Source organism: Rhinatrema bivittatum, chromosome 10 (genome assembly GCF_901001135.1).
Source record: "Rhinatrema bivittatum chromosome 10, aRhiBiv1.1, whole genome shotgun sequence".
NCBI classification, from domain to species: Eukaryota; Metazoa; Chordata; class Amphibia; order Gymnophiona; family Rhinatrematidae; genus Rhinatrema; species Rhinatrema bivittatum.
The window spans coordinates 84,178,042-84,199,340 of record NC_042624.1 but is presented as its reverse complement, the minus strand read 5'-3'; the positions used below and the strand labels follow the sequence as shown (position 1 = coordinate 84,199,340).

At 42.3% G+C, this 21,299-nt stretch overlaps 1 protein-coding gene across 1 annotated transcript in view; it reads left to right on the top strand.

The window, feature by feature from the left end:
* The window catches only part of CLCA1 (chloride channel accessory 1), an 82,684-nt gene extending 61,659 nt beyond the window's left edge, over window positions 1–21,025 (top strand). Inside the window, exons 10-14 of the mRNA XM_029617656.1 lie at window positions 283–504; window positions 8,540–8,810; window positions 9,717–9,887; window positions 10,174–10,410; window positions 20,490–21,025. Coding sequence (XP_029473516.1) covers window positions 283–504; window positions 8,540–8,810; window positions 9,717–9,887; window positions 10,174–10,410; window positions 20,490–21,025 — 1,437 coding nt within the window. The remainder of the gene's footprint in view (window positions 1–282; window positions 505–8,539; window positions 8,811–9,716; window positions 9,888–10,173; window positions 10,411–20,489) is intronic.
* Window positions 21,026–21,299: the final 274 nt, after the last annotated feature.

Genomic DNA, 21,299 nt, shown 5'->3' with positions numbered 1-21,299 from the left:
ACAGAGTATAAATATAGTATAACGTTATCAAGTAAGAGAGCAAGTCTGCACAGTTAAAAATGTTTGGGTGAAAGCCTCCATTTTGATTACCAGGACAGAGGATTGTATCTTACTATCCATTAGCCTGATGGGCATTGTCCTGTCCTTGGACCAAGAAGGGAGGATCCACAAGATCAACAGTACAGAAAGTGTAGAGGGATGGGGTGAAAGTAGTAAGTTCAATAGTGAGGCTAAGGAGGGAAATACAAGATTAAATGTATTTTATTTTTCTTTATCTTACAGCTTGAAAGCTCTGGTTTAACTACCAACCCAAGCCAATGTTTAAATGGTAGTGTGACTATTGACAGCACAGTGGGAAATGATACGTTCTTTGCAATCACTTGGGAGCGGAGCATGCCAACCATTACAGTAAGGGACCCAAGAGGAAGCATTTATAAGAACATAAATTTCAACAGCGATGCAACCTTCAGAAATGCTCGCCTCCAAATCTCAGGCACTGCTCAGGTAAAGGCACATTTTTGCTCTTTAAATAACTTTGATTATATAACTTTTTTTTTTTAATTTTCTATGTAATAATTTTTGTATCATACAAATGGGAGCACAAATCTCACATTAGAAAAACTGGCAAGTTACAATTCAGTTCAAACTAATCTCATTTACAATAAACTAGAAACTCCCCAGAGAGCCCTATTCACTGTCCTCCTCCCCAGTCTGAACCAGGGACCCCCTTACACCCTCCAGAGCTCTACCTTCCCTTCTCCTTAGCCCACTCTGATCTTCCTTCCCACCCCGCCTCACTGACCTGGCCCCTGCACTCTCTAATTGCATTTACCAGATGGACCTCAGTACTCCCTGACCCCTTCATTGGCCCGGCCTTTGCATACTCTGACCCCAGCACAATCTGCCTCCCCCTGAGGCCTGACCCCAGCATACTCTGACTCCCCTCATTGGCTCAAACCCAGCACACACTGATTTGCCCTGCCCAGTTTGACCCCAGTACACACTAAGACTCCCTCATTAGCCCAATCCTAGTATTCCTTTCCCCTCTCACCCGCCTAGCCCCAGCACACTCTGTTCCCCCAGTCCCACCACAGCACACTGTGCCCCCCCCCCCAACACCAGCACACTCTCCTCCCCAGCCCAACCCTAACAACCCCCCTCCCAGCCTGATCAGGGCATACTCTGAACTGCCATCTCCAGCAAAAACCCACCACACTTCAACACCCCTTACTGCATGACCCTTATTTATTTATTTTAGATTTTTGTATTCCACTTTTCAGCACTTCAAAGCAGATTACATTCAGGTACTGTAGATATTTTCCTATCCCCAGAGAGCTTACGATGGGGCCGATGCAATACAGTGCACTCAGCTGAGTACACTGTTTAACCCGCTGTCGGACGCGGGTTAAATAGGCACTAATCCACCCCTAATGCAGTAGGGGGATTAGCGCCTATTTAACTAGCGTCCAACGCGGAGTGAATGAGTTAGCGCTCATCACATGCAAATGCATGTGAACGAGGCTATTACTCATTCACTCCAAATGCAAAAAAATAAATGTGCGTCTGAAAAGTATTAAAGTGTGGAGGAGGGAGGGAGAGGGAGAGAGAGCGCGCCTCTGGAGTGGCACACATAGTAGTTACACAATATTAGGTTCCATATTAGGTGCTACAACCCAAGAAAGAGATCTAGGTGTCATAGTGGATAACACATTGAAATCGTCGGTTCAGTGTGCTGCAGCAGTCAAAAAAGCAAACAGAATGTTGGGAATTATTAGAAAGGGAATGGTGAATAAAACGGAAAATGTCATAATGCCTCTGTATCGCTCCATGGTGAGACCGCACCTTGAATACTGTGTACAATTCTGGTCGCTGCATCTCAAAAAAGATATAATTGCGATGGAGAAGGTACAAAGAAGGGCTACCAAAATGATAAGGGGAATGGAACCAACTCCCCTATGAGGAAAGACTAAAGAGGTTAGGACTTTTCAGCTTGGAGAAGAGATGGCTGAGGGGGGATATGATAGAGGTGTTTAAAATCATGAGAGGTCTAGAACGGGTAGATCTGAATTGGTTATTTACTCTTTTGGATAATAGAAAGACTAGGGGGCACTCCATGAAGTTAGCATGTGGCACTTTTAAAACTAATCGGAGAAAGTTATTTTTCACTCAACGCACAATTAAACTCTGGAATTTGTTGCCAGAGGATGTGGTTAGTGCAGTTAGTATAGCTGTGTTTAAAAAAGGATTGGATAAGTTCTTGGAGGAGAAGTCCATTACCTGCTATTAATTAAGTTGACTTAGAAAATAGCCACTGCTATTACTAGCAATGGTAACATGGAATAGACTTAGTTTTTGGGTACTTGCCAGGTTCATTTGGCCTGGATTGGCCACTGTTGGAAACAGGATGCTGGGCTTGATGGACCCTTGGTCTGACCCAGTATGGCATGTTCTTATGTTCTTAAGTATTTATATCACTATAGGAGGGCCAGCTAGTAACTCGAGGTGAGGTTTGGTGGTGGTGTAGGGTTTGGGGGCCAGTTTTACATGCACAGTCAGATATACAAACAGCACAGTACATCTCAGTGAAGATTTGACGTGACTTGGAGTGAGGAAAGTCACACAAAGATGAGATTTCTACAATGCTCTCTCATTCTAGCTTGATGGACTCTCTACCAGGGTACTTGCCAGGTTCTTATGACCTGGATTGGCCACTGTTGGAGACAGGTTGCTGGGCTTGATGGACTCTGCTCTGATCCAGTAAGGCATGTTCTTATGTTCTTATCAAGCTAGGGCGAGAGAACATTGAAGTAATCTCATCTTTGTGTGACTTTCCTCAGTCCAAATGATGTCAAATCTCCACTGTGCTATTCGAATGTCTCACTCTGCATGTAAACTGGCCTACAAAACCCTACACCACCACCAAAACCTCACCTCAAGTTACTAGCTGGCCCTCCTATAATGATATAAATAGTTGACTACTATGAAGGCCTTATAGTCTCTCTCTCTCAGCACTTTGCAAAAAGTGAAGTACAAGTATTGTGGGCTGAGAAAACTTTAAATGCATGTCACGATAAATTACCTATGCAAAGAAGAGATGTGAATCGGAACCGGAATCGGTTCGGATTCCGGTTCTGATTCACATGTGGGTTTTTTTTCCATCGGGCCCGATCGCGGTTTTGTTTATCGGCTGCGCCTGAGCCGATAGACAAAAAATCCACCTGACCCTTTAAAACTAAACCCTTTGCTTCCCCCACCCTCCCGACCCCCCCAAAAACATTTTACAGGTACCTGGTGGTCCAGTAGGGGTCCCGGGAGCGATCTCCCGCTCCCGGGCCCAATCTCCCGCTCCCGGGCCGTCGGCTGCCACTAATCAAAATGGCGCCGATGGCCTTTGCCCTTACCATGTGACAGGGTATCCGTGCCATTGGCCGGCGCCATCTTTAAAAATGGCGCGGGCCATCCAGTGCTCCTAGCATGTGACAGGGGCCGGCCAATGGCACGGATACCCTGTCACATGGTAAGGGCAAAGGCCATTGGCGCCATTTTGATTAGTGGCAGCCGACGGCCCGGGAGTGGGAGATCACTTCCGGGACCCCCACTGGACCACCAAGTACCTGTCAAAGGTTTTTGTGGGGGTCAGGAGGGTGGGGGAAGCAAAGGGTTTAGTTTTAAAGGGTCAGGGTGGGTTTAGGGGTTATTTTTGTGTGCCATTTTTCCCGCCCTCCTATCGTTTCGGGGGAGCCCCCGATTTCTGACGATTTTGAAAATATCGACGATATTTTCAATCGTCCGAAGCCCGATTCACATCCCTAATGCGAAGCGCTAACACAGCGAATGGTGTGGTAATTCTAAAATTATCATAGCCACACTCCTTTTTCTTATCGTGGGCATTATCCATGCGAAAATTACAGTATTTTGATGAATCTAGGCCAAAATAACATAGCAAATGACAGCAGATAAAGATCAAAAATGGTCTATCCAGCCTGCTCAGAGGATGGTTAAGAACATAAGAACATAAGAAATTGCCATGCTGGGTCAGACCAAGGGTCCTTTAAGCCCAGCATCCTGTTTCCAACAGAGGACAAACCAGGCCACAAGAACCTGGCAATTATCCAAACACTAAGAAGATCCCATGCTACTGATGCAATAAATAGCAGTGGCTATTCCCTAAGTAAACTTGATTAATAGCCGTTAATGGACTTCTCCTCCAAGAACTTATCCAAACCTTTTTTGAACCCAACTACACTAACTGCATTAACCACATCCTCTGGCAACAAATTCCAGAGCTTTATTGTGCGTTGAGTGAAAAAGAATTTTCTCCAATTAGTCTTAAATGTGCTACTTGCTAACTTCATGGAATGCCCCCTAGTCCTTCTATTATTCGAAAGTGTAAATAACCGAATCACATCTACTCGTTCAAGACCTCTCATGATCTTAAAGACCTCTATCATATCCCCCCCTCAGCCGTCTCTTCTCCAAGCTGAACAGCCCTAACCTCTTCAGCCTTTCCTCAAAGGGGAGCTGTTCCATCCCCTTTATCATTTTGGTTGCCCTTCTCTGTACCTTCTCCATCGCAACTATATCTTTTTTGAAATGCGGCGACCAGAATTGTACTCAGTATTCAAGGTGTGGTCTCATCATGGAGCGATATAAAGGCATTATGACATTTTCCGTTTTATTAACCATTCCCTTCCTAATAATTCCTAACATTCTGTTTGCTTTTTTGACTGCTGCAGCACACTGAGCCAACGATTTTAAAGCATTATCCACTATGATGCCTAGATCTTTTTCCTGGGGTGGTAGCTCCTAATATGGAACCTAACATCGTGTAACTACAGCAAGGGTTATTTTTCCCTATATGCAACACCTCGCACTTGTTCACATTAAATTTCATCTGCCATTTGGATGCCCAATCTTCCAGTCTTGCAAGGTCCTCCTGTAATGTATCACAGTCTGCTTGTGGTTTAATTACTCTGAATAATTTTGTATCATCCGCAAATTTGATAACCTTACTCGTCGTATTCCTTTCCAGATCATTTATATATATATATTGAAAAGCACCAGTCCAAGTACAGATCCCTGAGGCACTCCACTGTTTACCCTTTTCCACTGAGAAAATTGACCATTTAATCCTACTCTCTGTTTCCTGTCTTTTAACCAGTTTGTAATCCACAAAAGGACATCGCCTCCTATCCCATGACTTTTTAGTTTTCGTAGAAGCCTCTCATGAGGGACTTTGTCAAACGCCTTCTGAAAATCCAAGTACACTACATCTACTGGTTCACCTTTATCCACATGTTTATTAACCCCTTCAAAAAAATGAAGCAGATTTGTTAGGCAAGACTTCCCTTGGGAAATCCATGCTGACTGTGTTCCATTAAATCATGTCTTTCTATATGCTCTACGATTTTGATCTTGAGAATAGTTTCCACTATTTTTCCCGGGACTGAAGTCAGGCTCACTGGTCTGTAGTTACCCGGATCGCCCCTGGAGCCTTTTTTAAATATTGGGGTTACATTGGCCACCCTCCAGTCTAGGGTTGTAACTATCCATTTATCCCAGGAGTTGTCCTGCTCCTTCAGCCAAACAGCCACACAGCATTACCCCTTTATGGATTAAAAGAGCAGAAGATTAGCAGTTGTCCACATCACAGTATACCAAGGGTAGGCAACTCCGGTCCTGGAGTGCCACAAACTGGTCTGATTTTCAGGATATCCACAATGAATATGCATGAGGTATATTTGCATACATTGCCTCCATTGTATGCTGATATATCTCATGGATTATGGATGTCCAGAAAAGCAGAAATATTGTGGCAGTCCAGGACTAGAGTTGCCTACCCCTGCAATAGACCTTCCACAGAATAAGAAATGTGCTTTGATAAACCCTAGGTTTATTGGTCACAATTGTTTAACACAGGGTATATCTATTTTTATTTACCAAAATCAGTGAATATCTTTGTGCTATCAGGTTTTTTTTTTAGAGGCCAGTTTTTGACGAATAAAGCTTATAAAGAGTAGTAGTTCTAGCCCAGGGGTGGCCAACTCCGGTCCTCGAGAGCCACAAACATGCCAGGTTTTCAGGATATCCACAATGAATATACATGAGATAGATTTGTATGCACTGCCTCCATTGTATGCAAATCTCTCTCATGCATATTAATTGTGGATATCCTGAAAACCTAGCACATTGGTTGCTCTTAAGAACTGGAGTTGTCCACCTCTGCTCCAGCCAATCAAAAAATGAAGTTGTACTACTAATCTTTGTTAATAGCTATTGGTACTGGTAAACTATATTGTTTAAACTTTTTTCTTTAATTTGTTCTTGGCTGGCAAACTCCTCCTACATTTCCTATCTTATTTCATACCTCATTGGAAAGCTCTTGAGCTGTAGATATGCAACATGGAGAAGTTTTTTTCAGATCAATATCAAATTCAATATGGAAAAAAAATGTTCTTGTGTATTAGAAATATATGTGTACTCCAGCAAGAGGTTATAGTACCAACAATGGCCACAAGATGTCAGTATAATAGATTAATCTGAGGCTAACACCAGTAGTGCCAATATAGGGGGTCATTTTCCAAGGAGTTACCGCAGGAGATAATTCCGCAAATCGTGCGGCGAAACAGCCGCAGTGTTAGTGTGGCTCCTAATGCGGCCAATAGCTACAACCCTTTCATTCGCGATATGTTGTGCGCTAAAGGCCGGTAAAGGTTTATCGCGGTTCACGACGTTTCCGTATGAATGAGAGAGAGAGAGAGAGAGAGAGACTTTAGACAGCTATTTTATCCCTATGAGAGGCCCACCTAGTAACTCGAGGTGGGGATTAGGTATGAGTGTAGGGGGTTGGGGGCCGCTTTCACATTCAACATGAGACGTACGAACAGAACAGTGGTCTCTTGTGAAGATTTGCTGGCCTTCGGAGTAAAGAAACTCACTCCAAGATGAGATTTGGACAATGTTCTCTCAAACTAGCTTGATGAACACTCTACCTGGGCAACAACAAGCTAGTTTGAGAGAACATTGTCCAAATCTCATCTTGGAGTGAGTTTCCTTACTCCGAAGGCCAGCAAATCTTCACAAGAGACCACTGTTCTGTTCGTACGTCTCATGTTGAATGTGAAAGCGGCCCCCAACCCCCTACACTCATACCTAATCCCCACCTCGAGTTACTAGGTGAGCCTCTCATAGGGATACAAATACCTGTCTAGGGAGTAGACATCATAGCAAGTCTCTCTCTCTCTCGCTCTCTCTCTCTCTCTCTACGCGAAGTTTCCCCGCTGCATGAAAAAAGCCTCATTTGCATGGGAAACGCCCCTTAATGCGTTACCAATGCGATATTGGAAAATGAGGCCCATAGTGTCAAAATCATTTTTGCATCCATACTGTGCTGTTCTTGTTCTTTTTCTGATTTTTCTAGTGAACTCCTATTGATTTTATCCATATTAAACAATAGGGGGCAATTTCTAGAAGCTGCTAGGCGCCTGACCACAGACTGGTGTTCTTGGGCATGGGCATGTCAGAGGGTCTTCGATAGATTGGGAATAGATGGGGGTTTGAGATCATCTTGGGGGAGTTGCTGGAAGGTCTCTGATGGATCAAGGATCGAGAAGCTGGGATCTTCTGGGGATCGTGGTACCAGAGGATATTTAAGAGATCAAGGGATTGTATTTATTTAAAAGTGTTTATATATCGCTTTTACAAATACAATTTAATCAAAATGGTTTACTCTTTAGCAAGGGAGGTCAGTTTCCCATCCGGGGAACTGCTGGACAGGGAGGGCAGTGTAGCTTGGGGTGGGGTTTACTTGAGGATCACAGTTCAAGGTGGGGGAGAGAGAGACAGAAAGTAGAAGCATAGATTTGCATTGCACCTCCTTGCGAGATGCTGCAAATCTATATGGGTAAACTACCCTCATATATTTTGAAAATCAAATTTATGATGGTAGTTTTCTCTTCTGACTTTATTCCACCTCTGGGAACACCTAATTTTTGAGCAGATAGATGTAGACACCTAGGGGTCTATATTCAGCCTCTAAACGACTGGCAATGGTAGTTGGATAAACTTATCTCGCTAACTTTAAAGTTGATGGGATAAATTTATCCAGCTAACTCTAGGATTGCCCTATGCCATGACCAGGTTATCCTAACTTAACTTGACCCAGAAATGCCTCTGGCTAAGTTTTATCCAGTCAACTACTTAGCCAGATATCTTGAGGCGGTCAGCCAGAGGGAATTTTCAAATCCTGCCACTTGTCTGGCTAAGTCTGAACTTGGATGGACAAATGGTGCTGAATATCAGCCTCTTAGAAGAAACTATATGGCTTTATTTAGCTGCTCAGTGGGGTACAATTTCAGCTATTTACCCTCGTAATTTTTTTTAAATACCGTAGTTCTCCCTATTTTCAAATACATTTTATGTCATTGCATCATCATAATTTGTCTTCAAAATGTACTATTTTAATTCATATTTAAGAAAAAAGTGCAATAGAATGATTTATCTCTTTTGCAAATTAAAATATTATAACATGGTTTTACAGGAAGGTGATTGGCTTTATAGCCTTTGCAATACACACACATCACATCAAGTTTTAAGTATGACTGTGACATCTCGAGCAGCAAAACCTGATGTACCTCCAGTGACTGTAAATGCCCACATGAGCAAGGACACAATCCATGACCCAAATCCCATATTGGTTTATGCAGAAGTTACTCAAGGGTTTTTACCGGTTCTTGGGGCAAATGTGACAGCTACCATTGAACCGGAGACTGGAAGCCCAGTACCCCTGGAACTTGCTGATAATGGTGCAGGTAAGAGCAATCTTTTTATCAGGGACAAAATTTACTTTCTGTTTATATAGTTTTGCAGACCTACTTTTTAATGTATTTAAAGAATTTGAAAAGTGCTAAATAATTTCTATACGGGTATCTGCCCATATGTCTAGTTCTCTGTTCCAGGAGTTGGCTCTGAAGAGACTGAAATTGAAATGAGTAGTTGTCAACGTCACAATAGACTTTCCAATGCTCAACAAATCAACAAATGTGGTTTAATAAAAAGCCTAGGTTTATTGGTCAAACTTGTTTGTATATATATTTTTTTTTTTTAAAGGAATTCATTTCATGTTTTATATTTTTATTATGATTCTTTGCATACTATAATTTTGTAAGCACTGAAGGCATATCACAGCTATTTAAAAGGCATCTTTGTATTCTCTTATTGTTTATCTAACAATGTTGTCCTGTTTCTTTGAGCTTCTAGATCAATCAGTTCTTGCATACTTTTAGCTGGGCTGAGGACAATTTTCAGACAGGGCAAGCTAGGCACATTAATACATTCCAAAGCAGCTAGTTTGCTTTGAAAATTGCTCTCAATATGTCTTCCATGTTCTCTGCTTCCAGCTATCACTTGATTCTTGTTTGATCTGACACAGAGGTTGAGCTTTCTGACAAGGCCCAGCAGTTCCCCAGATGGGAAACTGACCTCCCTTGCTAAAGAGTCAATAGTGCTGCATCAGAAAATTGTAGGTGGATGGGTTGGTAGCAATATCAATTTCAGATAAGTTAAGTTTTCAAAATTTCTCCTTAAATATTTTTAATCATTACAATATTATGTTTAATAAAAAGTTAAAAAAAAAGAAGCAATTTAGTATGTATTAAATGGGTCATCAAATATTATTTGTATTTTACTCGATATGTTAATAATTTTCTCTTTCCAAGGTGCTGACATCTCCAAGGATGATGGTATCTATTCAAAGTATTTTACTGCTTACAATGGAAAGGGTAGATACAACTTAAAAGTGCGAGTTCAAGGAAAAGATAATAATATTACCAGACTTGGGTTTAGATTACAGCACCATGCCTTGTACATACCAGGATACGTGGAAAATGGTAAGAAACATTTAAGATGCTGGACTATTAATTCAAGAGCTGAAGTAATGCAGATGTAAGGAGTTTTACTGCCATTCTTTAGAGACACATTATTGTGTAAGAAATTTCTCTTCAAAGTACTGATTACACAAGTGGCTAGTGCCCAGGCATCAGTAAGATTTAGTTTGATTATGGGCACTAAAATAACGAGAATAAAAGGAGGTCAGAACAAGAAGATGTGAAACAAGGAAAATATCCATAACAACTGAGCGATTTCATAATGATCAAGGAGAACTTTGTCTTCCAGGTAAAATCCAGATGAACCCAGCAAGGCCTCCAGTTAGTGATGACGACATTCAGGTGAAGCTGGGAAGTTTCAGCAGAACAGCCTCAGGAGGTTCATTGGTGGTATCTGGCCTTCCACCGAATTACTCACCTGAAATGTTTCCACCTTCTAAAACTATCGATCTTGAAGCTGACATTGCAGAAAATAATATTGCACTGTCATGGACAGCACCAGGGGATAATATGGATGAGGGACAAGGTATGTTAGACATTTTGTTTCAATTTATAATTCATTATAATGCCAGTAATGATCCTGAAATCCCATTATTGCCAAAACATTGTCATATGGCAGATTTAATATGTCCTTTAGGACAGCTTCTCAACCCAATCCTGGGGCACACCTAGCCAGTCAGATTTTCAGGATCTCCATAATCAATATGCATGAGAGAGATCTGCATGCCCTGCTTCCATTGTATGCAAATCTATCTCATTAATATTCATTGTGGAGATCCTGAAAACCTGAACAACTAGGTGTGCCAGAGGATTGGATTGCGAAGCATTGCTCTAGGAAGATGAGCATATACCAAGCAATGGGAGATTTAATGGTCTGAACCCTTATGACTGTTGACCAGTCCAGAAAATCTGGCAGTTTAACCATAACAAATATCCACTACGAGTCATAATCTAGTTGTGGATTTATTAGAGAACATTTACAGTAATTATAAAAGAAAAAAGGAGAACATTTATTAAATCTACTAGAATCTTGGTTTTTTTACCACTGCAGTACAGCTGCAGGACAGCTTGAAAAAAAAGAGCAGGAGACTTGCCCAGCACCAGGGGACCTAACTATAGCTGCTGCCACCCCCATTTATGGAACTGGCTGCAGAAGGTAGTGAGGAGCAGAGTCGTGGGACCCGGAGGAACTGTGGTGCGGGGCCCTGTCCAAAGAAGAGGAGAGTGTGGGAACCTGACACTGGCGGAAGCATGCAGCAGTTCAGATCAGACCTATCAGAAGGGCAGGAGCCAGTTGAAGTTGCCACAGCTGACTATGGTCAAAACTGTTACTACTGCTGCCGGCTCCACCAAAGGAGACCACTGTGGAACCTGGCAATGAGAAGCCCCGAGGGAGTGCCTCAGGGATCTGTACTTGGACCGGTGCTTTTCAATATATATATAAATGATCTGGAAAGGAATACGACGAGTGAGGTTATCAAATTTGCGGATGATACAAAATTATTCAGAGTAGTTAAATCACATGCAGACTGTGATACAGTACAGGAGGACCTTGCAAGACTGGAAGATTGGGCATCCAAATGGCAGATGAAATTTAATGTGGACAAGTGCAAGGTGTTGCATATAGGGAAAAATAACCCTTGCTGTAGTTACACAATGTTAGGTTCCATATTAGGAGCTACCACCCAGGAAAAAGATCTAGGCATCATAGTGGATAATACTTTAAAATCTTCGGCTCAGTGTGCTGCAGCAGTCAAAAAAGCAAATAGAATGTTAGGAATTATTAGAAAGGGAATGGTTAATAGAACGGAAAATGTCATAATGCCTCTGTATCGCTCCATGGTGAGACCGCACCTTGAATACTGTGTACAATTCTGGTCGCCGCATCTCAAAAAAGATATAGTTGCAATGGAGAAGGTACAGAGAAGGGCAACCAAAATGATAAAGGGGATGGAACAGCTCCCCTATGAGGAAAGGCAGAAGAGGTTAGGGCTGTCCAGCTTGGAGAAGAGACGGCTGAGGGAGGATATGATAGAGGTCTTTAAGATCATGAGAGGTCTTGAATGAGTAGATGTGACTCGGTTATTTACACTTTCGAATAATAGAAGGACTAGGGGGCATTCCATGAAGTTAGCAAGTAACACCTTTAAGACTAATCGGAGAAAATTCTTTTTCACTCAACGCACAATAAAGCTCTGGAATTTGTTGCCAGAGGAGGTGGTTAGTGCAGTTAGTGTAGCTGGGTTCAAAAAAGGTTTGGATAAGTTCTTGGAGGAGAAGTCCATTAATGGCTATTAATCAATTATACTTAGGGAATAGCCACTGCTATTAATTGCATCAGTAGCATGGGTTCTTCTTAGTGTTTGGGTAATTGCCAGGTTCTTGTGGCCTGGCTTTGGCCTCTGTTGGAAACAGGATGCTGGGCTTGATGGACCCTTGGTCTGACCCAGCATGGCAATTTCTTATGTTCTTAAGTCAGGCCAGGAACGATGCAGGAGTGCGCTGGTGATGGAACACTAGCAAGGCCCAAAGGAGGCAACGGCAAATAGTGTGTGGAGCCGGTGAAGTCATCAGTACAGGGCCAAGTTCAAAGAGGGGAAACTCATTGGGGCTGGCCAGGAATCCTGAGTCATAGGAGAAGGCAGGATCTAGCTTGGAGAGGTGTCAAATGAAGCCTGGAGGCCTATAATGCTGCAGCTGTGGTGAAGAGAGGGCTGGGAGCTGTGTTTAGTCTCAGTGAGAAAATTAGCTTCTGGATCCTATTGCTAGTAGTGTTCCTGTTCTGTCTTAAAGATGCAGCATGTCATGTTCTTTGCCGCAAAGGATCTGATGTCTGGGACATGAAGTCAGGAGCTGGCCACCATAGGGTGAGATATGGCATGGCTGGAGAAAAAAATGGAGTCTACATTTCTGATGTGGCTCCACCTGCCCCGTCCTGAAAGATGAAGAGCTAGAGCTGGATGCCAGAGACCTGAGAATCCTGGACTTGAGCCACAGTCCATTATGGATGCCGAGTCTTCATGTCTGCTGTCAGTGGTTCTCATAACCCTTCTACCAGTGGATGTTCCTGGAAGAGTAAAGTTGTCTGTATTGGAGCCATTCCAGAGATTCCAGTAGACCATCTACTACTGGGATATTGGCTAGTCTGAGTCTACAGAGGTATCACCATGGACGAAGGTTTCCACCAGTATGGACATAACATAAGAACATAAGAAAATGCCATACTGGGTCAGACCAAGGGTCCATCAAGCCCAGCATCCTGTCTCCAACAGTGGCCAATCCAGGCCACAAGAACCTGGCAAGTACCCAAAAACTAAGTCTATTCCATGTAACCATTGCTAATGGCAGTGGCTATTCTCTAAGTGAACTTAATAGCAGGTAATGGACTTCTCCTCCAAGAGCTTATCCAATCCTTTTCTAAACACAGCTATACTAACTGCACTAACCACATCCTCTGGCAACATATTCCAGAGTTTAATTGTGCGTTGAGTAAAAAAGAACTTTCTCCGATTAGTTTTAAATGTGCCACATGCTAATTTCATGGAGTGCCCCCTAGTCTTTCTACTATCCGAAAGAGTAAATAACCGATTCATATCTACCCGTTCTAGACCTCTCATGATTTTAAACACCTCTATCATATCCCCCCTCAGTCGTCTCTTCTCCAAGCTGAAAAGTCCTAACCTCTTTAGTCTTTCCTCATAGGGGAGTTGTTCCATTCCCCTTATCATTTTGGTAGCCCTTCTCTGTACCTTCTCCATCGCAATTATATCTTTTTTGAGATGCGGCGACCAGAATTGTACACAGTATTCAAGGTGCGGTCTCACCATGGAGCGATACAGAGGCATTATGACAATTTCCGTTTTATCCACCATTCCCTTTCTAATAATTCCCAACATTCTGTTTGCTTTTTTGACTGCCGCAGCACACTGTACCGACGATTTCAATGTGTTATCCACTATGATACCTAGATCTCTTTCTTGGGTTGTAGCACCTAATATGGAACCCAACATTGTGTAATTATAGCATGGGTTATTTTTCCCTATATGCATCACCTTGCACTTATCCACATTAAATTTCATCTGCCATTTGGATGCCCAATTTTCCAGTCTCACAAGGTCTTCCTGCAATTTATCACAATCTGCTTGTGATTTAACTACTCTGAACAATTTTGTGTCATCTGCAAATTTGATTATCTCACTCTTCGTATTTCTTTCCAGATCATTTATAAATATATTGAAAAGTAAGGGTCCCAATACAGATCCCTGAGGCACTCCACTGTCCACTCCCTTCCACTGAGAAAATTGCCCATTTAATCCTACTCTCTGTTTCCTGTCTTTTAGCCAGTTTGCAATCCACGAAAGGACATCGCCACCTATCCCATGACTTTTTACTTTTCCTAGAAGCCTCTCATGAGGAACTTTGTCAAACGCCTTCTGAAAATCCAAGTATACTATATCTACCGGTTCACCTTTATCCACATGTTTATTAACTCCTTCAAAAAAGTGAAGCAGATTTGTGAGGCAAGACTTGCCCTGGGTAAAGCCATCAGACTTGTTCCAGTAGTTTCCAATTAAATCCGGTTCTTTTGAAGAGGAATTCAGGACAAAATACTTTTTCTCTATGCTGTTCTGTCTGTCTGTCCTGTTCTTTCTTGCAAGGTGGTGAAAAGATATCAATTTCCTGATTTGATGGATGTCTTTTTGCTTTGTTGCTCGGAATTGAGGGGAACCTGCTTTGTTGCTCGGAATTGAGGGGAACCTGCTCCGCCAAGAGAGTCAGAAGACCTGAAGATTCTTCAAGAGTTTCAAGAACTTTAATTTAAAAACATTTTGAGTTTGACAAAAAAGAAAAAAATCCTCGTCTTCCCAAAAGATAACAAAATCCAAAAGCTGGATCCACACACTATGTCCTTATTCTCCTTTCCTTAATGCTATTTGTGGTATTTTGTTTTATTGGGGCACTCTAAAGTTTGTTTCAGGGAGGAAATGTCCAGGATTTTGAATGACCCTTTCTTTCATTAAAGTCAATTTTTTCCTTGCTGCTTTCTGCCTGAAGCAAAAAGACAGAGTGAATTTGGTAGAAGAATGTCATTTAGAGAAGGTGATTGGAGTACAGAGTTTAATTTCTTCAACCTGGTGATCTTAAATGTGTGGGTCTCTGATCCAGAGACCCAGGTGCCAAGTGCTGAAGATATTTGCTGCCCAAGAAGACTATATAGGAGAAGTGGAACTACTCCAACCCAGAATTCTTACAGAAGCTGTTTGGTGTGCATTTTCTACACCCTGGAGATTGGTGCAAAGGAATATGTAACTGAAGTTCCCATCCAGGTCCTGGTGTAACTGAGGAAGAATTGTGAAGATAAAGGATTTTTTCTTCTAGTCCCCTGTTCTGACTAGTGAAGAGTGAGATATTAAAAATAGGTTTACTATTATTGGTCCTAGTGTATCAGTAGGTTGTATTTGATTGCTTTTTACAGCTAAAATTCTATAAGTGGATTTGTTATTCTCCTGTCCACATGGAATGACAGGATTTGGGTTGCAGGGTGGAAGGTACAATTTTGTGATTTGATCCAATGGAATAAGGATTCTCTCACGAGACCTGAGGGGTTAAATTGTCTGCAGGACTTTAATCTATTTCTAGGCTTGCATCATTTTTTTTTTTAGCTACAGAAAACTCCTGTGTTGTTAAATGTTATGTGCAAGGTATTAACCACCTTTAGACAGCAGATGGAAGCAATTTTAATTCTCTTTCAGGTGTCTATTGGGTAATGGATATAGAATCAACAATTTGACCAGCTGGTATATTTTCACTTGAATGTCTCCATCAATGACGTACGCTGCTTTTTAACTGTTTTTGTTTTTCTGAATGTGATGTAGAATTTGGATCTGGTTAGGATCTCAGTTTTTTCCTTTTTGTAGCTGGGGAAAAATGTGGCCCTTGTCAGGCCTTGAGAGTGTATCCTGCATGTTCAGCTCTGAGAATTTCCCCGCAAGGGAAGATTCATGCAGAACTCAAGGAAGTCAGTCAGTGAACGGTGGGAGATTCCGAGAGGTGAGGATTGGTGTGTGCCTTTCCCCAAAGGGGATTGGTTTGGAGGGAGGCCATAAGTGTTTCCCATGAAGAGGGAGGACTTGTCTAGAGAAGCAGTCATAGAAGAGAGAGAGTGTGGAGTTTTGCTGGCATGGAGAAAGGGAATTCACTTTTGTAGAACTGGGACCATCTGGGAGGATAAAGACCCCTTGGTCTATGGGGACATCTATTCTACTTAGAGAAGGCCTAGTTTGAGAAGGAACAAAGTGAAGTTGTCTGTGTTTTTACTTTCAACTTTCTTCTCTGGGGACCTGAAGGAAATCTGAGGCCTCAATGGGAGATTGTGAGGGAGGAGTGTGAATTGAACTGGAAAAACTTGCAAGTATCCATTGTGGAGTTTTGCGGTGTCACAGAAGAATGGTGAAAGTACTGGGAACTGTTGAATATAAATACTGCATTTTCCCTAATTTTCTGAACTTTATCTTTGGACTTTCTTTTCATTTTTGGAAACAGGTTTTTTTTTTCCTGTTTGGAACACAATCTGGGTGGGGACAGGTGTTTTTGTGTGTACATCATAGCATTCTGCTATTCCCCAGTGGAGTGAACCCTGGTTCTGGGGCTGTAGACAGATATCTTCAACCCCTGCATTTGCTGAAGGTGAGCCCTGGCAAAGTGAGCGGGGGTGTTTACATAAGATATAGTCTTCTGCCTCTCCAGAAAAGTCCTTTGCCTCAGCATGTAAATTACATCAAGAATGCACAATAGTCATTGCCCCTGCAAAAATAATGGACCCAATATTCAAAGATATCTGGTTACCTAAGTTATCTGGATATTAATTATCCGGCTAACTTAGAATGGATATTAAGCAGCATGGCTATGCTGCTGAATATAACCGGATAAATGCTAATTGCGTTGGTCTAACTTATTCAGTTAAGGCTGAATATAGGCATCTGGTTATGATAACCAGATAAGTTGCCCCGTCTTGATAAACATTTATCTGGATAAATGTCGGCCAATGAACATAGCCAGATATTCAGCGACTTATCCGGCTAAGTAGTGTTGGAATACCTACCCCAATATTTTTTACATGTCTGTCACTGCATGTGTATAAGGGGAATGCATATGGAAAATATATATACAGAATTCTCCCTAACCCCAAAACATAAATTTACTGCACAAGTGTTATGTGGGGGGAGGCCTTGAGAGGCCTTGCATTCTGTTATGTTTGGGACCGCTAGGAGAGTGATCCCAGCTTGAGGGGATTGTATGCCCTTGTGCCTCGGCATGATCCCAGAAGAAACCAAGACAGCACCGAGGGTTGGCGAGTTGTGCCCCAGCATGGATGAAGACAGTCTGATCCTCTGCCAGACCTGCATGCTTCTGGAAAGCCAACAACATTATGTTGGTTATTGAACAGTCCTCTGACCGTTCCCAGCCCTTTCGGCCCTGCCGCTAGGTATCGGCAAGAAGCAGCAGGCCGGACTGAGGATGAGGACAGACGGAGGCCTTGTGACAGAGAAGATTCAAGACATGGACAAGAAGATTCTGGATGTGGATGAGGAATTTGGAAGACTCTCGATGAGATGAGGAACTTGGAAGACTCTAGATGAGAAGAGGAGCTGGGAAGGTTCAGACATTGGCACTGTCTCTCAGGGCGCCCTACACAGCCCACCGACATGGGTGGACCCAATGGGCTGGTCCCTGTAGTGTGCCCTACACAACCTGGAAGGCTGGTCACGGACCACACGGAGAACAGGACAAGCGCAGGAAGGGAATCCAGCTGAGATGAGACTCCAATGACGATAACAGGAACCGACGAGATGGATTTACCCCAACAAGATGTCATCTGGAGAACCAAAGGAGCTGGAGGGTCAGGAGGACTCGAAATGAGTGAAGAAGGAGCGGAACCTCGGAACATCAGGAATTGGAACATCAGGAAGTGAAACATCAGGAAGCCTGGACTAGGAACCTCGGAACATGAAGACATGGAACATCAGGAAAGCACGAAGACTCAGGAAGCAGATGAGACATGGAGCTCCAACGAAGAATGAAGACCTGACGGAGCGCTGGAAGATGAGACTTCCAGGAGCAAGTAAGTCCAATGCAAGGCAAAGCAGGACTGAAGCTGAAGCCATCTTATAGGGCTGAGACAGGAAGCAGTCATCAAGGGGGGGCCTGGGGCATATCCGGCCGCGGGCCCTTTAAATCTTGTGAAGAAGTGTGGCCCGCGCCTTAGGAAGCAGGAAGTTGTGCAGGACCATGCTGCTGCTAAGGCTGAGGAACAGGCCCAGCATTGTCGGCAGCTCTCAAGCCGCAGAGGGCAGACCGAGGAGAGGCTCCAGCCGCAAGCAAAACCGGGGACTGCGGCCTCCAGGCTGAGGGGCAGGCAGAGAGAAGGTAAGAGGCTGCCCATGAGGGCAGAATCACAACAAGCTAGGAAATATAATAACTGAAAATATACTATGCTGGGAGCAGGCATAAATATTTTACTTATTTATTTTATTTATAAAATTCTTATATACCGTCGCTCAGACAGGCCATCACAATGGTTGCCAAACATAAAATGCAAATAAAAATACAGTTTAAAGTCATATATAACACATCTACTAAATTATTATACAATAAAATTAAAATATATGCCACTTAATGTGTTCAGAACATTGGTATTGAAAGGTTTGTTTATTTCAGTATTTACAGTATATGGTGCCCATATACATGTCATACAGTTTAATAAGGTTACAGTAGTTAAGGTACAAAGCATGAGCTACTAGACGGATTAGGTAAAAGCAAGTTGGAAAAAGTGAGCTAAAAGCTTAGATTTAGAGAGGAGACATCATGTATATCAAAGGGATGTTATGATGTAAGAATGGGGCAAGAAGAGAAAAAGCTTGAAAGAGGGAGAAAGCTGGTTTTGTACATGGCTGAAGCACAGAAAATGAGGGGAATGTATGAAGTAAGACAAATTAGGAGCTGCAAGACCATGAATTGCTTTTATCAGTTTAGGGACTGATTCTCCCATTCTTTTCTTTCTGGGATGACTCAGGCCTTTAGTTTTCTTCCTTTTCTTTCCTTATACATGTACTTGTTTATTTCATCATAGGAAAACCCAATTCCCCCTCCCAGTACCCAGCCGCTAATGATGTCATATAGAGGTGCCATATTTCATATCTGGCACTATTCTAATACAGGAAAAAAAGATGGAGAAGGTATCAAAGCTGAGGAAAGGCTGAGCACCTCTCATTTTTGTGCTTAACTCAGAGACAACTTGAAGAACTTCTAAACTGAGCACTACACGATTAAGCCCATTTTAAACAAGATATTTTACATGGTCTTTAGAGAACTGATTCTGGAGGAAAATTCAGACTTTCTGGATTTTTTTTTTCTTTTTTATCAAGTGCTCGTTCCATATAGACTAAAACAAGATCTTTGAGAAACTGGGTATTTTGATTAACTGAAAGTGTCCTACCAGTGAAAAAAGCCACTGCAATGGAAGACTAATCTTGGGCCAATTGTTCCAAGAGGTGACATTAAAAAATAGGATAGATTTATGCCTCCCCTTCTCCTGTCCATGCCACCTAGTTTTTCTTTCCATCTTTCTCTTCTCCACCTCTGTCTTCTTGCCATTGCAATCTCATTGCCTTCCCCTTTTCTTCACCCTTCTCTATGCTCTTACTATTCCATCTCTCTCTTCCTTTCTCTCTCCATCTCTCATCCTCCCACTGTGCAAACAATCTTTCCTTTTTTTCTCTGTTACCTTTTTTTCTCTGTTACCCTCTTCCCAGGACTCATCTCTTTCCCTCTAATTCTCACCCTCCTTGCAGTCTACATCATTTTTCACATCCTCTCTCTCCATCCCCTACCCTCTCTTAGTCTCCTCCTAGTCCACCTTTGTGACTCGCCATTCTCCTCTTCCTCCTCCTTGATACCACAGGCCCAGAGTTAATGAGAAGCTCTATACCTCCCCCCCCCCCCCCCCCGCTGCAGCAATACTTATGATACTGTTCTGTGCACTGTACCTTGGAAGAAAGAGCATCATGGGCTGTTTCTGATCAGTGGCCTGAGGCCTCACTGTACAACCTAGAAAAACAGCAGATAATCTGGAGGTTTCCTGAAAGATTCAGGCACTTGGACTGTCTAAAAGAATAATACAAAGTAGCAACAGATATGTATATGCAGAAACTGAATATATAAATTAAATTGAGTGGCTATTGTTTCTTAAGTTACAAAGCATCCTCAGAGAAGCAACCTGTCGATCTAATTTTGAGAAAATGATTTTTACTTTAAAAACCATTTTAAAAGAACAGAACCAACCAAAATGTTCTGAGAATTAGAGGGAAAGAGATGCCTTTCTCTCTAATGATTGGCTAGATAGATGGGGGGACAAAGTGAATAAAACATGGGAAAACCATTTTTTTTAACGCAGGTGGCCTAAGTAGTGAAACAAGCCATGATGGTGGAATGAACACTGAATGCTGCAGCTAAGAGGTTGTTTGCAAAGGAAACAGGCATTTGACTTTAGATCTGAATTTAAACATAGAATGAAGTGTAACCGATATACTCATCTTTTATTTTCAGCTGCAAGATATGATATAAGAATGAGCAAAAATCGATTACAACTAAAAGAAAACTTTGAAAATGCCACTGCCATCAATTCCTCCAGTCTAAAACCTCAACCTGCTGGATCCAGGGAAACCTTTTCCTTTCTACCAGATAATTTAATCATAGAAAATGGTACTAAAATGTACTTTGCATTACGTGCCATAGATGGAATTGGAATTTTATCAGATATATCTAATACAGCAATGGCAACCTTCTTTATTCCTCCCACACCTGTCCCTCCTACAGTACCTGATAATTCTACCACACCTGTCCCTCCCACAGCACCTGATAATCCTATCACACCTGTCCCTCCCACAGCACCTGATAATCCTACCACACCTGTCCCTCCCACAGCATCTGCTCTTCCTGAGAATAATTCTCCTGCATTCAGTGTGACAGTTGTGGTGCTGATAGTATGTTCCACAGTGATTGTAGTTTCTCTCATTGCAAGTATAACTGTGTGTGTTGTTAGCAGGAATAAGAAAAGGAGGAACCCAGCAACAGGATTTTAAGAAGAAGAATGTTAAGCTGAAACTTTAATTTGAGTTTTGCAATTTTTTTTTTACATTTTCAACTTTTCATTGCACATTGACATGTTGAGGGTTCTTTTCGAAGCTATTTATACATGGAAGGGGCTGTTGTAAAACCGACCTGAGTTCAGTACATACTTTTAAGTGTACTGAGGAGAGGCGTTCCGGGGGAAAAGGGATGGAGTAGGCACTTTTAAGCGCATATTTTTTTATTTTAAAAAGTATTGTGCATAAGTGTACACGCATGTGTTACCAA